The 16,079-nt window shown below is 43.1% G+C and overlaps 1 protein-coding gene across 1 annotated transcript in view; it reads right to left on the reverse strand.

Moving 5' to 3' along the window:
* Positions 1-281: 281 nt before the first annotated feature.
* LOC130534737 (TRPM8 channel-associated factor homolog) overlaps positions 282-16,079 on the reverse strand; it is a 29,993-nt gene continuing 14,195 nt past the window's right edge. Inside the window, exons 7-17 of the mRNA XM_057049238.1 lie at positions 4,255-4,903; positions 3,873-4,089; positions 3,423-3,702; positions 3,021-3,322; positions 2,772-2,946; positions 2,584-2,678; positions 2,307-2,517; positions 1,979-2,215; positions 1,651-1,871; positions 1,463-1,576; positions 282-1,377 (exon numbers count right to left, since the gene is read on the reverse strand). Coding sequence (XP_056905218.1) covers positions 1,135-1,377; positions 1,463-1,576; positions 1,651-1,871; positions 1,979-2,215; positions 2,307-2,517; positions 2,584-2,678; positions 2,772-2,946; positions 3,021-3,322; positions 3,423-3,702; positions 3,873-4,089; positions 4,255-4,903 — 2,744 coding nt within the window. The 3' untranslated portion in view covers positions 282-1,134. The remainder of the gene's footprint in view (positions 1,378-1,462; positions 1,577-1,650; positions 1,872-1,978; positions 2,216-2,306; positions 2,518-2,583; positions 2,679-2,771; positions 2,947-3,020; positions 3,323-3,422; positions 3,703-3,872; positions 4,090-4,254; positions 4,904-16,079) is intronic.

Raw genomic sequence — 16,079 nt, forward strand, 5'->3', positions numbered from 1 at the left:
GATTATATTTCACCCTGAAGCCGCACAAGTGTTGTCTAATATAATTATCACCCTAATAAGCACCTATTATTGCATTATTTCTAGGTCCTCACCACCAGGGAAAGCAAAACCCAACTTTATGATAGAATTTTTATGAGGTTAGACCAGGGGTGGGCAAACATTTTGATTCATGGGCCACAATGGGTTCTAACATTTGACAAAGGGGCCGGACCAGGAGCAGATGGATGGATGGAGTGCTTTGGTAACCTCACCTCATTGGAGAAAAAATACACATCTTGGGATATGGAGAAAACATGTGCTTTAATTTCAAATGAAAATGAAGAGACAAAATATCTGACTTTGGAATGAGTCTTAAAACACTTAAAATCAAATGAATAAAATGTGCCTTTTAAAAAAAAATTAATAACCATTTCTATTTTAAAGCACTGAAAGTTCTGTTATCCTTCAGGATATCACCATCACTCTCCTCCTGACTGTCTTTTTTCTAGTGGGAAAACACCAGAATTGCAGTGAAAATTTAACATTAACAAGGTTTATTCATTTAATTTTTCAATTTTGGCGGGCCGGATTAAAACGTTTAACGGGCCGCGTGTGGCCCCCGGGCCGTAGTTTGCCCATGCCTGGGTTAGACGATGAGCTGACAAATCTCAATTAGATTATATGTCAATTAAATCATCAAAACTTTTGCACTTTTGAAACCCCCCTCTCGTCCTCATAATTGAGGGTGAAAAGTTGAAGAACCTCGGGCTTTTTTTGGGGGTTTCGTACTTGGCTCTGATCCAACCGACTTCATCTGTCATAACCAGGGAATAAAACCAACAAAATGAGTTCATAAAACTGGATTAGATTAAAAGTCTCCCGTGACTAAGTTAAGGCAACAGAGACCTTTTACACCCGCTGCTCAACTGGGGGAGGAAGCAAACAAAGAGGCGGAATATCAGAAAAACCCAAGGATCAACCCCAAACCCATAAAAGCTAAATGGTTAAAAGAAGTTACAAGATCAAAGCTCTGCACTGTTGATCATCAGGAGGCTGATTGATCATCAGGAGGCTGATTGATCACCAGGAGGCTGATTGATCACCAGGAGGCTGATTGATCACCAGGAGGCTGATTGATCACCAGGAGGCTGATCCTCAGTTGTACTGGGCCATGGGGTGGTCGGTCCAGGGGGGCAAATGAGAGAGATCCTCCTCAGTGATCTCCTCGATGGGCCAAGCCCAGGACTTGAAGAATCCAGACAGATTCATTCCCACAACACGGGAGAAGGTTTCAGCATACAGGTTCATCTTTCCCTTGTTGTCGTGAGGAAAGTTGCTCATCTCATAGTAGCCAGCAAAAACCTTCTTGAAGGCTTCCCAGCCAAACTTTTCCTGCAGCTACAAGAGAGAAGGAGAAGAAAAGCCACATTGTTCACCTTCATGCTTTATGATCAGGGGGAGGGAGATCAGGCAGGTGTCTCACCTGCAGGTAAGTCTCCAGAGCTGTCCAGACACTCCAGTCGCTCAGCTTCCTGCCGTCTGCAACGTATTTCTTCATCCGAGCTTTTCTCCTCTCTGAAGTCAGGTTTGAATGAGCCTGCACCACACAGCATGAGACAGTACACTCGGAACAACAGAAAATTCCAGTAGACCTCAAGAACAGCCTGATACCTCTGTTCTCTTAATTCCCAGCAGTTCCTCGTGCACGTACACTGACCACAGGTTGCAAGTACACTCAGTGGTGTGTGGTGGGAATTCCCAGCAGCTCCTCCGTTGGTTGTGTCCCAGTGCATAAATGGGACCCCACATGCCCCCAGCAATCTTCGTGGTGTTGGTGATGAGGTAGGCGGTGGAAGTCTGTCCCATGATGGGATAGCCAGCATGCATCCACCCTGTTTGTCCAACAGACCTTGGATGAAGAACTTTGTGCTTCCGTGTGGGTGGTGGGAAATGATCTACGTTAACTGGCTCCTGTTCGATCGAACCCTGACACGCTTACCATGAGAAATCTGCACATCAATCACGATGCGTTCCTTGCGAGGAAATTTGAGCGGTGTTGCGGCGAGCTCAGCGACGGTCTTCATTATGTTATTCCAGACTTGTGCCAGCTCATCAACCTGCTCAAGGTCACGGACAGCTTTTGATGGCACAGTCAGGATGATGTTGTCAAACTCCAACTCTGCCCAGGGGGATGGAGCCGCACGCCGCTGCGACCAGTCGTCAGCTGTGGTCACACCTAAAAAGGGAATTATAACCATAAAAACGGGGGTTCGTCCTGTGTAGAACCTCAGAAATATCTCACAGCTTCAGTGCAATCCCAGACTCACCAGATTTATAATATGGTGCGAGCACAGCCTCCTGGACAACCATCTCGACCCCTGTCACTCTGGTTTGGGATGGGGCCAACAGGTAGATGAGACCGCCCCACAGGTTCTGCACCTGCATCTTTTCTGAAGTGATGGGAACTCTTAAATGGACAGACTGGGCTCTAATCAGCTGCTGGTGACTGAGATAGTCTGTTTGACAGCCGATCTGGATCTAAGGAGACATGAAGGTTAGTGGTCTTCTCGCAGCCACAGCTGGACTAGTTTAACAGTCTGGTACCTTCCATCCCTTGTTGACAATTGCTGCTGGTAGGGTCAGATTTGTCTTCATACCAGGTGAGAGGTAGAGACCGGTGCTGATCCACTCAAAGCCTCCTAAGACAAATAACAACAGCACCACAGGTTCCAATTTACAATGGAAAAGCAAATGTACTGGGCAGCGGTTGTGCTGGAACGCCATCGTCTCACCTGCTGTGTCCACATTAATCTTGATTCTCTGGCTGTTGACCACTGGTAAGGTTGGGATGTCCTTGATGAGGTGGGGCAGGAGAACATCAGGATCAGGGAAGGCCTTGTACATTTCTGAGCCCATGAACAGAAGGAGGCGGTCTTTGGGACTCTTCACCGGGTTGCTTTCAGACACCTACAACCACAATGACTACAGTCACCGTTCTGAACGGCAGCCTGTCGTTGGGCTGCTTTAGCTCGGCGACCTACCTGCGGCACGCCTGCCTTCACAATGAGGTCATAGAGTGCGAGCAAAACCTGCATATAGGACGAGCAGCCATAAGCTCTCATTTGCAAGAAGTTGGCGCAGTGGCTGCTCAGCTTTTGAAAAGACTCTGTCTGGCTCTGGCTGAGTGCCTTTTCCTCCAAGACGTGACCAGCAAACTGGGATAACATGTGGCGGAAATGGTAGTTGTCCACAATGGCTTGGCTGGATTCAGGGACCTTGTAAATGCCCCCATCAATTGTATCGCCAAGCAGACTCAGGCCCATTTTGTTCAGGATCTTGTTTCCTGGAAAGACGTTTCCCCAAAAGAAGTTATGGATTGTTATGGATTGGAGCCTATGGATTGTGGTGAATTTGATTCCCAAAATGAACTCGCATTGTCATACCTGGACATTCTGTCATTACATTTCCTCTCGACCAGTACCAGGCATGTCCACCAATCACTAGGCCTCCTCCCTCAGCAACAAAGTCTTGGATCTCCTTTGCATGAGCACCACTGTATGCCATTCCCATATAAACACTCAGGTCTTTTCGGAAGTCTGTGTACTCGCACGTAAACCCTGACTTGCTGAGAACCGGGACTGCGCGTTTTTCCACAACGCCTATGACTCCATTCCGGCCTTGATCCAGCCAGCGGATGGCGTTGCTCCAGAAAGTGGACAGGTTCTTTGATTAAAAGCAGGAAGGCAGCAGTTTGTAAATCACATTAATAGAATCACATCAAATATATAAAAGACTACTGATGTTTACGGTATTTCCCAATAAAATATGATTGTGTTGAAGTGAATATCTAGAACTTAATAACTATTTCATGTAATTTTGAATATTAACTGTACCTGATTGCTAAGACATCCTTCGTGAGAAATAACGAGGACTCTTCCCAGGCCGTAGTAGGCTCCTGCCAGAAATGGCCGTCCGTCCTCGGTGGTTCCAATGGGAAAGGCCAGTGAGCCGTGAGGAAGAATCTCAGAAAATGTTGATGTTGAACCAACATCAAGCTCTTTAACCCCTTTGAGCAAGAAATTCAGGTCATCGTTGAAGTCCCTGGCCGGTCTGTACGAGATCAAATTCAACAGACGTTGAGAGCATATCCACCAGTTTAGATCAACAGAAATCTTAAAAAAGAATTGACACTGATAAAAGGAAAACTGCAGGCGATACTTTTCAGCAAAATGAGAGATTTTCTGATTAAAGGCTTCAGATGTGTGATACACTCACTTCAGAGACATCCAGGAGTATGGGACCTCTGGGGAGATGGACAGAGTTTCCATTTCACTGAATTTCTCAGTAAAGTAGATCCCTGCTACTCCAGACACCTTGTTCCCATCAAAATTAAGCAACGGCTCCACCCCAGGGTTTTTAGAAGACCAATGCCAGGCCTGCCCCCCAATCAAGATTCCTCCTCCGGACTTCATGAATGTCACCAGGGATTTCTGATCTGCTGCTACGCTGTAGGCATCTGTCACATAAACACCAACCCCCAGATCACTCCTAAACCCCCCGACAACTTTCACAGTAAACTTGTATTGGCAGAGCTCGTCAGCAGCCGCTTTAATATTTTGGTGGACTGCAACAGACAGGTTGGCAGATCCATCTCCTCTAAGCCAATTCACCGCATTCTCTACCAGACTGGGAAATTCGGACAAGCAGGCCTCATGACCCAGGACCACTATCCTTCCAAGGCCATAGGTGGAGGCAGCCATTAGGACTTGGCCTTGGCTGTTGATTGCCAAAGGGAAGGCATCACCAACCAGAGCCAGCTCACTAGGAACATAGTAATCTTTGAAGTCCAGCTGAGTCAAGCCTTTGACCAAACGCTTGTAAGCCTCTTGGGTAGGTTTGGTGGACATGGTGAAAGTTGATAAATCTGAAAGGGGTAATTACAAAACATTAAATACACTCTAAAAATTGTGACCAATGATTACTTAAAAAAGTTATGGCAACAAAGTGACACATAATATAATTGAGTAGATTTTAATAACTGCAACTTTTAGTAAAAAGTATTGAGTAAATTATCTACATTTAAACTAAAACAAGTGCAGGTTAATGAATGCAATAGTTAAAATGTGTTGGATTTATTAATAGTAGCCAAAATGATGAGTTATATACCCAGGAAATATTAAGCAAACACAAATCACTTTCACAAGGAAAATTGATTTATGTTTACTAGTTATCTGAATAAAAGTAATTAAGATTTACTAAATATCTGGGGAAAGATGATTAACTGATTATTTAGCTGAAACTGATTTATATTCATCAGTTATCTCAGCAAAATTGAAAGAAAAGTATTAAATATCTGGACAGAAATAATTGAGATCCACACAATAAAATAAATTATATCTACTTATATTTCAGCCAATTGTTCCTAAACTCAACACATTCACACCGTTATTGTTATACATCTATAACTAAATAAATTGTTTAAATTCAACTTAGAGTTGCAATCACAGGACTTCAAATCCATTCAATAATACCGAATGTCACTTTGTTGCCATATTTTCTTTACGTATTATCCACTCAATATCGTGCAGTCTTGCTACTACAGAGTAACCCAGTTGGTTAACAGATCACCAAGCAGAAAAGAACAGCAGGTAAACATTTATTTCAAAACTGTCTATAATCATTTTTTACATCTTCACTGCTTGCTAAAATTAAAGTCACATGAGCAATCACATTATTCATTTATTCATATAAATTCCTCAGGGAAAAACCTGGAACATTGGACAGTGTAATCACATGGTACAAGAACAGCTGCCTGTAACAATATAAAGTCCTTCTATATAAAGTATATAAGCTCCACCTGCAGCACTGAAACTTACGTATTTAACAATGCCTATAAAGCAACCATGTGACTGTTCTGACAGTGACTTAACAAGTCTCATTCATTCTGCAAAGGTGCATTTCCTTGAGCTAGTAGCTTGTTCTTGAGGCTGTTCACTTTTGGGGACAACTTTGAACAATCCAGCTCGAGAAGGACTTTCTGGAAGACTTCAGACGTATACCTAAGCTCCTTGGGCTAGGCAAGGGTCCCTGCATAAATCAGTCCAACAAGCATGGAGCCAGCTCTTGGGAAGGTACCCAGAGCAGTCAGAACTTTCATGCCCTCTATCACAATACCGACGTCATCTGGATCCTCTGATGTACCGGTCCTGATGCTGTAGATCAGGCCTGGCCAACCCGCGGCTCCCGAGCCGCGTGCGGCATTCTGCGCATTCTGGCATTCCTTGCTCCCGCGTGAGCAAGGAATGCCAGAAGTCCCACTAAGCAACATGCATAGTAAGAGAAAAAAAGATATTTAATTATTATATTTTTGTTTGTGGACTTTGTTGAATTGAGAGTTTGTGTGTGTGAGACAGTGCACACAATGTTCATTGTTGAAAATGACTCTTAACCGTGGTCTGTGGAGGTCAAATTCTGTCATTATCATGTTGGTGTGTGACATTTACAATAAATCTGGCTAAGCAGAGGTCTGTGTGTGTGTGTGTGTGTGTGTGTGAGGAAGGGATGAGGTGATGAGGTGATGTTCATGTGTGCCCATGTGTATGATGTGGCTCTTTGCTGTAACACAGTAAAAAATGTGGCTCTTAGGCTCTGACTGGTTGGCCAGGCCTGGATTAGAAGAAACAAACAGTTAGGAGATAAAAAATATAATAATTAAAATATCTTTTTTTCTCTTACTGTGCATGTTGCTTAGTGGGACTTCTGGCATTCCTTGCTTTGAACAATCCTCTTCAAATCTGGCTTGTATTCAGTTCTTTCACACGGGTGTCGGTCAGAACAGATCGATGCTTTGGTTTCACGTGTTTCAGGGTAGAAAACACAGACTCGCAGACGTGTGTTGACCCAAATATTGACAGGATCTTAAGCGCAGCCCGTTTGACATTGGGCTATTTTTCCATTGGCACACTTTTCCAGAACTCAATGGCCCCTTCCCTTAAAGCAGTGCTTCTCAATTATTTTCTGTTACGCCCCCCCCAGGAAGAATAAAACATTTTGCGCCCCCTGCCGTGACTATAATTACTATCATTTGTCTATGAAATTGTTATAAGTACACCTCTGCATAACATTGTATCCTTATTAATATTAAAGAAAACAAAAAAAGAAAGAAATATAGACCAAAGCGGGATGATTGTTGCCAATATTCGGCACGTTTTTGCCATAAAAACTCAAGCGGCTTATCAGCGTGACTGGGGTGTAATGTCTTTAAGTGAGGGTTAGGGTTAACCAGGGTTAGGGTTAGTGTCAGGGTTAACCAGGGTTAGGGTTATCAGCGTGCCTGGAGTGTAATGTCTTTAAGTGAGGGTTAGGGTTAACCAGGGTTAGGGTTAGTGTTAGGGTCAACCAGGGTTAGGGTTATCAGCGTGCCTGGGGTGTAATGTCTTTAAGTGAGGGTTAGGGTTAACCAGGTTTAGGGTTAACCAGGGTTAGGGTTATCAGCGTGACTGGGGTGTAATGTCTTTAAGTTAGGGTTAGGGTTAACCAGGGTTAGGGTTAACCAGGGTTAGGGTTCGTGTTAGGGTTAACCAGGGTTAGGGTTATCAGCGTGCCTGGGGTGTAATGTCTTTAAGTGAGGGTTAGGGTTAACCAGGGTTAGGGTTAAGCAGGGTTAGTGTTATCAGCGTGACCGGGGTGTAATGTCTTTAAGTGAGGGTTAGGGTTAACCAGGGTTAGGGTTAACCAGGGTTAGGGTTAGTGTTAACCAGGGTTAGGGTTATCAGCGTGCCTGGGGTGTAATGTCTTTAAGTGAGGGTTAGGGTTAACCAGGGTTAGGGTTAACCAGGGTTAGTGTTATCAGCGTGACCGGGGGTGTAATGTCTTTAAGTGAGGGTTAGGGTTAACCAGGGTTAGGGTTAACCAGGATTAGGGTTAGTGTTAGGGTTAACCAGGGTTAGGGTTAACCAGGGTTATGGTTAACCAGGGTTAGGGTTAGTGTTAGGGTTAACCAGGTTTAGGGTTATCAGCGTGCCTGGGGTGTAATGTCTTTAAGTGAGGGTTAGGGTTAACCAGGTTTAGGGTTAACCAGGGTTAGGGTTAACCAGGGTTAGGGTTATCAGCGTGCCTGGGGTGTAATGTCTTTAAGTGAGGGTTAGGGTTAACCAGGTTTAGGGTTAACCAGGTTTAGGGTTAACCAGGGTTAGGGTTAACTAGGGTTATCAGCGTGCCTGGGGTGTAATGTCTTTAAGTGAGGGTTAGGGTTAACCAGGGTTAGGGTTAGGGTTAACCAGGGTTAGGGTTAACCAGGGTTAGGGTTATCAGCGTGACTGGGGTGTAATGTCTTTAAGTTGGGTTAGGGTTAACCAGGGTTAGGGTTAACCAGGGTAGTGTTATCAGCGTGACCGGGTGTATTGTTCTTTGGGTGTGATGTCGGGTTGTAATGTCTTTAAGTGAGGTTTAGGGTTAACCAGGGTTAGGGTTAGTGTTAGGGTCAACCAGGGTTAGGGTACAGGTGCCTGTGGGGTGTGTAATGTCTTAAGTGAGGGTTAGGGTTAACCAGGGTTAGGGTTAACCAGGTGGGTAGGGTTATCAGCGTGACTGGGGTGTGTTATGTCTTTAAGTTAGGGTTAGGGTTAAACAGGGTTAGGGTAACAGGGTTAGGGTTCGTGTTAGGGTTAACCAGGGTAGGGTTATCAGCGTGCAGCGTGGTTGGGGTGTAATGTCTTTAAGTGAGGGTTAGGGTTAACCAGGGTTAGGGTTAACCAGGGTTAGTGTTATCAGCGTGACCGGGGTGTAATGTCTTTAAGTGAGGGTTAGGGTTAACCAGGGTTAGGGTTAACCAGGATTAGGGTTAGTGTTAGGGTTAACCAGGGTTAGGGTTAACCAGGGTTATGGTTAACCAGGGTTAGGGTTAGTGTTAGGGTTAACCAGGTTTAGGGTTATCAGCGTGCCTGGGGTGTAATGTCTTTAAGTGAGGGTTAGGGTTAACCAGGTTTAGGGTTAACCAGGGTTAGGGTTAACCAGGGTTAGGGTTATCAGCGTGCCTGGGGTGTAATGTCTTTAAGTGAGGGTTAGGGTTAACCAGGTTTAGGGTTAACCAGGTTTAGGGTTAACCAGGGTTAGGGTTAACTAGGGTTATCAGCGTGCCTGGGGTGTAATGTCTTTAAGTGAGGGTTAGGGTTAACCAGGGTTAGGGTTAGGGTTAACCAGGGTTAGGGTTAACCAGGGTTAGGGTTATCAGCGTGCCTGGGGTGTAATGTCTTTAAGTGAGGCCTTCATTTATTTGGTTTCATGCTGTCCTGCCAACATTTTTAGACACAGGAAACACACCGGTCTTTCCTCGTCTCCCACCGTAGTCGCAGTGAAGCCAAGCGCTATAAAGGCTTCGTCAGATTTCCTCGTCTTAGCTTTCGTTTGTCTCATTATCTCCGTCTCTCTCCGCCTTTCTTTTCATCACTGTTAAGTATTTTTTCATGCTGTCTCTTGAGGGTTTGTTCACTGCACTTCCTATTTCTTGCTCTGTGGTGTGTGCGCGCGGGATGTGCGATTACACTTTATTCTAGTAAAGTAAGCAAAAAAACCCACAAAAAATCATGTTCTCACACGCGGGCGCGCCCCACTATTTGAGAAGCAATGCCTTAAAGCAGGTTTCAGTTGGTCCTCCTCATAAAGATCGATCATCTCCACCTCAGCTGCAGCCTCACCTGTGACTGGCGGGGCTTTAAAACAGTGCGGGGCTTTAAAACAGTGCGGGGCTTTAAAACAGTGCGGGGCATTTAAAAGGGGCAACGAGGAATGCGATCTGTGGCCTTTTCAGTTGTAGATCGCGGAAGCTTTCGTGCATTTTTTCCTGCCATTTTGAAGGCGAACTTGACACTAATTGTTTACTCAGAAGATCTCGTCCCTACTGAGAAACTTTGCGGTATTTTCATCTAACGCGCACGCGCTTTTGGAGAAAGACCGTATTGAACTCGTGCGAAGCGAACACGCACATTAAAAAAACACAAACCCAAACTTCGATATGAACGTTAGAGCCGCATGAAACCAGGCAAAGAGCCGCGGGTTGGCCAGGCCTGTCCTAGGCTGTTACACATAGTATAACATTATACTCTAGGAACTGACGTTAAAATAATTGCATTACTTTTATATTTTAATATCATTTTAATGCTAATATAATTTCAAATTGCAACACAGTGAAGTTAACTTGTTTGGAAACTTAACTAGAATCTATGTGGAAGTGACGCGAATTAATGTTCCGCTCCTACAGAAATTTGGTTATAAAATGTTTGTAAAATACCAGCAATTAAACTGTTCTTACCTTTGGGAAACAGCAATGCGTGGAATCTGTCGCAGATGGTGAAATAACGTCGATGTGGCGGGAAGTGACCCAAAATGCACTGGGCTTAAGTGTAAAAAAAAGTGATTAAAACCAAAAACCTCACAGCTCGTAGAACTGATCAATTTTTTGCATATTTGGCCTTTCTCATAAAATACTATTAAAATGTACCAGTGTTTTTTAGCTGATTTTATTCAAACAAAACTTAGTAAATTTCAATCAACAATTCATTTAAATTTGTTCAATTTAGCTCAGTTTGATTCACAACTGCACATAGTCTTTTTTATTATGTATACATTATGTTTTTTAATTAATTGTTAATAAATCCCAATCCCAGTTTTTACAGTGTACAGTAGTTGTGTTTAGATATGTCACACTTTGATACATTGAAGAATGTAATGGTTTTATTGAATAAAGAAAGCAATCAAAAATAAAAGATTGCCCATATTACACTAAAAAGTATCTATAATTACAAGCATATCATCATAAAATAATTCGATAAAATCAACTTCATGATGCTTAAGTTCCACTCAATGGATGTCCATATTTGCAAAACCGGACCGGAACAAATGTGAGCAGAGTTGTTGCCTGATCACCATGCATAAAAGAACAGCAGGTAAACATTTATTTCAAAACTGTCTGCTCCCGCGTGAGCAAGGAATGCCAGAAGTCCCACTAAGCAACATGCATAGTAAGAGAAAAAAAGATATTTTAATTATTATATTTTTGTTTGTGGACTTCGTTAACCAGGGTTAGTGTTATCAGCGTGACCGGGGTGTAATGTCTTTAAGTGAGGGTTAGGGTTAACCAGGGTTAGGGTTAACCAGGGTTAGTGTTAGGGTTAACCAGGGTTAGGGTTAACCAGGGTTATGGTTAACCAGGGTTAGGGTTAGTGTTAGGGTTAACCAGGTTTAGGGTTATCAGCGTGCCTGGGGTGTAATGTCTTTAAGTGAGGGTTAGGGTTAACCAGGTTTAGGGTTAACCAGGGTTAGGGTTAACCAGGGTTAGGGTTATCAGCGTGCCTGGGGTGTAATGTCTTTAAGTGACGCCTTCATTTATTTGGCTCCATGCTGTCCTGCCAACATTTTTAGACACAGGAAACACACCGGTCTTTCCTCGTCTCCCACCGTAGTCGCAGTGAAGCCAAGCGCTATAAAGGCTTCGTCAGATTTCCTCGTCTTAGCTTTCGTTTGTCTCATTATCTCCGTCTCTCTCCACCTTTCTTTTCATCACTGTTAAGTATTTTTTCATGCTGTCTCTTGAGGGTTTGTTCACTGCACTTCCTATTTCTTGCTCTTGTGGTGTGTGCGCGCGGGATGTGCGATTACACTTTATTCTAGTAAAGTAAGCAAAAAAAACCCAAAAAAACATGTTCTCCGGGGTCACACGCGGGCGCGCCCCACTATTTGAGAAGCAATGCCTTAAAGCAGGTTTCAGTTGGTCCTCCTCACAAAGATCGATCATCTCCACCTCAGCTGCAGCCTCACCTGTGACTGGCGGGGCTTTAAAACAGTGCGGGGCTTTAAAACAGTGCGGGGCTTTAAAATAGTGCGGGGCATTTAAAAGGGGCAACGAGGAATGCGATCTGTGGCCTTTTCAGTTGTAGATCGCGGAAGCTTTCGTGCAGGTTTTCCTGCCATTTTGAAGGCGAACTTGACACTAATTGTTTACTCAGAAGATCTCGTCCCTACTGAGAAACTTTGCGGTATTTTCATCTAACGCGCACGCGCTTTTGGAGAAAGACCGTATTGAACTCGTGCGAAGCGAACACGCACATTAAAAAAACCCAAACCCAAACTTCGATATGAACGTTAGAGCCGCATGAAACCAGGCAAAGAGCCGCGGGTTGGCCAGGCCTGTCCTAGGCTTAGACGTAAAATCGGGCCTAAAAAATCCAGCCCGACCCGACCCAGGCCCGCGGGCATTAAAGCCCGACCCAGCCCAAGCCCGACCAATTTACTTGATTTGCAGGCCCGAGCCCGAAGCAAACCCGAAATTTAGTAGTAGTTATATAGCAATTACCTTACAGCGCCTTCTCTGTTTTATCCAAATTATTTATTTATAATAAGTATTCCTTAGTTTAGTATCCACACATCGTTTTAGTGTATATTTTTATAAACAAATATTTATTAAAAAAAAGTCAGCGAGAGAGAAGCCCGGCCCGACCCGACCCGAACGTAATGATTGACATTTTACGCATTTTAGCCCGACCCGAATTTCGGGTTGGGTCGGGCTCGGACTCGGGCTCGGTCTTAAGATCTTACCTCTACCTAGGCTGTTACACATAGTATAACATTATACTCTAGGAACTGACGTTAAAATAATTGCATTACTTTTATATTTTAATATCATTTTAATGCTAATATAATTTCAAATTGCAACACAGTGAAGTTAACTTGTTTGGAAACTTAACTAGAATCTATATGGAAGTGACGCGAATTAATGTTCTGCTCCTACAGAAATTTGGTTATAAAATGTTTGTAAAATACCAGCAATTAAACTGTTCTTACCTTTGGGAAACAGCAATGCGTGGAATCTGTCGCAGATGGTGAAATAACGTCGATGTGGCGGGAAGTGACCCAAAATGCACTGGGCTTAAGTGTAAAAAAAAAAAGTGATTAAAACCAAAAACCTCACAGCTCGTAGAACTGATCAATTTTTTGCATATTTGGCCTTTCTCATAAAATACTATTAAAATGTACGCAGTGTTTTTTAGCTGATTTTATTCAAACAAAACTTAGTAAATTTCAATCAACAATTCATTTAAATTTGTTCAGTTTAGCTCAGTTTGATTCACAACTGCACATAGTCTTTTTTATTATGTATACATTATGTTTTTTAATTAATTGTTAATAAATCCCAATCCCAGTTTTTACAGTGTAGTTGTGTTTAGATATGTCACACTTTGATACATTGAAGAATGTAATGGTTTTATTGAATAAAGAAAGCAATCAAAAATAAAAGATTGCCCATATTACACTAAAAAGTATCTATAATTACAAGCATATCATCACAAAATAATTCGATAAAATCAACTTCATGATGCTTAAGTTCCACTCAATGGATGTCCATATTTGCAAAACCGGACCGGAACAAATGTGAGCAGAGTTGTTGCCTGATCACCATGCATAAAAGAACAGCAGGTAAACATTTATTTCAAAACTGTCTGCTCCCGCGTGAGCAAGGAATGCCAGAAGTCCCACTAAGCAACATGCATAGTAAGAGAAAAAAAGATATTTTAATTATTATATTTTTGTTTGTGGACTTCGTTAACCAGGGTTAGTGTTATCAGCGTGACCGGGGTGTAATGTCTTTAAGTGAGGGTTAGGGTTAACCAGGGTTAGGGTTAACCAGGGTTAGTGTTAGGGTTAACCAGGGTTAGGGTTAGTGTTAGGGTTAACCAGGTTTAGGGTTATCAGCGTGCCTGGGGTGTAATGTCTTTAAGTGAGGGTTAGGGTTAACCAGGGTTAGGGTTAACCAGGGTTAGGGTTAACCAGGGTTAGGGTTATCAGCGTGCCTGGGGTGTAATGTCTTTAAGTGAGGCCTTCATTTATTTGGCTCCATGCTGTCCTGCCACCATTTTTAGACACAGGAAACACACCGGTCTTTCCTCGTCTCCCACCGTAGTCGCAGTGAAGCCAAGCGCTATAAAGGCTTCGTCAGATTTCCTCGTCTTAGCTTTCGTTTGTCTCATTATCTCCGTCTCTCTCCTCTCGCCTTTCTTTTCATCACTGTTAAGTATTTTTTCATGCTGTCTCTTGAGGGTTTGTTCACTGCACTTCCTATTTCTTGCTCTGTGGTGTGTGCGCGCGGGATGTGCGATTACACTTTATTCTAGTAAAGTAAGCAAAAAAACACCAAAAAAACATGTTCTCCGGGGTCACACGCGGGCGCGCCCCACTATTTGAGAAGCGATGCCTTAAAGCAGGTTTCAGTTGGTCCTCCTCACAAAGATCGATCATCTCCACCTCAGCTGCAGCCTCACCTGTGACTGGCGGGGCTTTAAAACAGTGCGGGGCTTTAGAACAGTGCAGGGCATTTAAAAGGGGCAACAGGAATGCGATCTATGGCCTTTTCAGTTGTAGATCGCGGAAGCTTTCGTGAATTTTTTCCTGCCATTTTGAAGGCAAACTTGACACTAATTGTTTACTCAGAAGATCTCGTCCCTACTGAGAAACTTTGCGGTATTTTCATCTAACGCGCACGCGCTTTTGGAGAAAGACCGTATTGAACTCGTGCGAAGCGAACACGCACATTAAAAAAACACAAACCCAAACTTCGATATGAACGTTAGAGCCGCATGAAACCAGGCAAGAGCCGCGGTTGGCCAGGCCTGTCCTAGGCTTTTACACATAGTATACATTATACTCTAGGAACTGACGTTAAAATAATTGCATTACTTTTATATCTTATATCATTTTAATGCTAATATAATTTCAAATTGCACCACAGTGAAGTTAACTTGTTTGGAAACTTAACTAGAATCTATGTGGTGAAGAGAATTAGTTTATATTGTTAGCATCTTTTATCTTATTAGCATGTGTTATACTATATGTTTTGGTTTTATGTTACAGTTAGTTTAGAAGTTAGGAATACTATATAATCTTTAGTAGGAATACACATAAGCAAGTCAGTTGACCCTTCTTTGACATGAATACTGCTTAGACAGTTGGAGCCAGGCAGACAGGAAATGGTAGACCCTCATCATAAAATATGACAGCATAATTTACTGGTGATTGATAAGTTCCTGGACAGGAATAAGACCTCTGACCTGGCCATCTGAGAAGACAATGGAGAAGGACTGCACCAACACCAAATGAGGCAGGAAGAAGAAGATGAAGTCACCCAAGAAGAAGGACTGGATTGGACTGAATTAGCATCAATAATTACATATGTCTTTCTATATAAACTGGGCCAAGGGATAGTTAGGTTGTCAGACTTCATGCCCTGACAATTGACTCTGTTATTGTAGGGTTATGAACTGGCCCGGAGCTCTGTAATATTTGTATCTTGAATTGATTCTGTTTGCTAAATACATTTTAAAATTGACATTTGTTTTCTTGAAGTCTTCATTTAAAAAACACGCGGAATGGCAGTGACACACGAGAGGTACTGCAATCCAACAATTTGGTGACCCCGACGTGATGAAGACAGAGAAGTCATCTGAGGCAAAGAATTCAACAACGGTCACTTCGGAGGACAACTGACGACAAAGGGATCCCTAATAAAAGGTAAGCAGACACCTGTTTAATCAAAAGTTCTGCACATTGGCAATTTCCAAAAAATTGTCGTCACTGTCAATTGAAGTGTCCTAGTTATAAATTCCAGATACAAATATAGAAAATATTGAAATGACTGCAGGAATTAGGGTTAGAGTTCGTAAATAAGAACGGTTCGAGTCCGTAAATAAGAACGGTTCGAGTCTGTTAGTAAGTGCGGTTCGAGTCCGTTAGTAAGTACGGTTCGAGTCCGTTAGTAAGTGCGGTTAGAGTCCGTAAATAAACATTTCGAGTCCGTTAGTAAGTGCGGTTCGAGTCCGTAAATAAGAACGGTTCGAGTCCGTTAGTAAGTGCGGTTCGAGTCCGAAAATAAGAACGGTTCGAGTCCGTTAGTAAGTGCGGTTCGAGTCCGTAAATAAGTACGGTTCAAGTCCGTTAGTAAGTGCGGTTCGAGTCCGTTAGTAAGTGCGGTTAGAGTCCGTAAATAAGAACGGTTCGCGTCCGTTAGTAAGTGCGGTTAGAGTCCGTAAATAAGTACGGTTTGAGTCCGTTAG

The sequence above is a fragment of the Takifugu flavidus genome, chromosome 12 (genome assembly GCF_003711565.1).
Source record: "Takifugu flavidus isolate HTHZ2018 chromosome 12, ASM371156v2, whole genome shotgun sequence".
Taxonomy (NCBI): domain Eukaryota; kingdom Metazoa; phylum Chordata; class Actinopteri; order Tetraodontiformes; family Tetraodontidae; genus Takifugu; species Takifugu flavidus.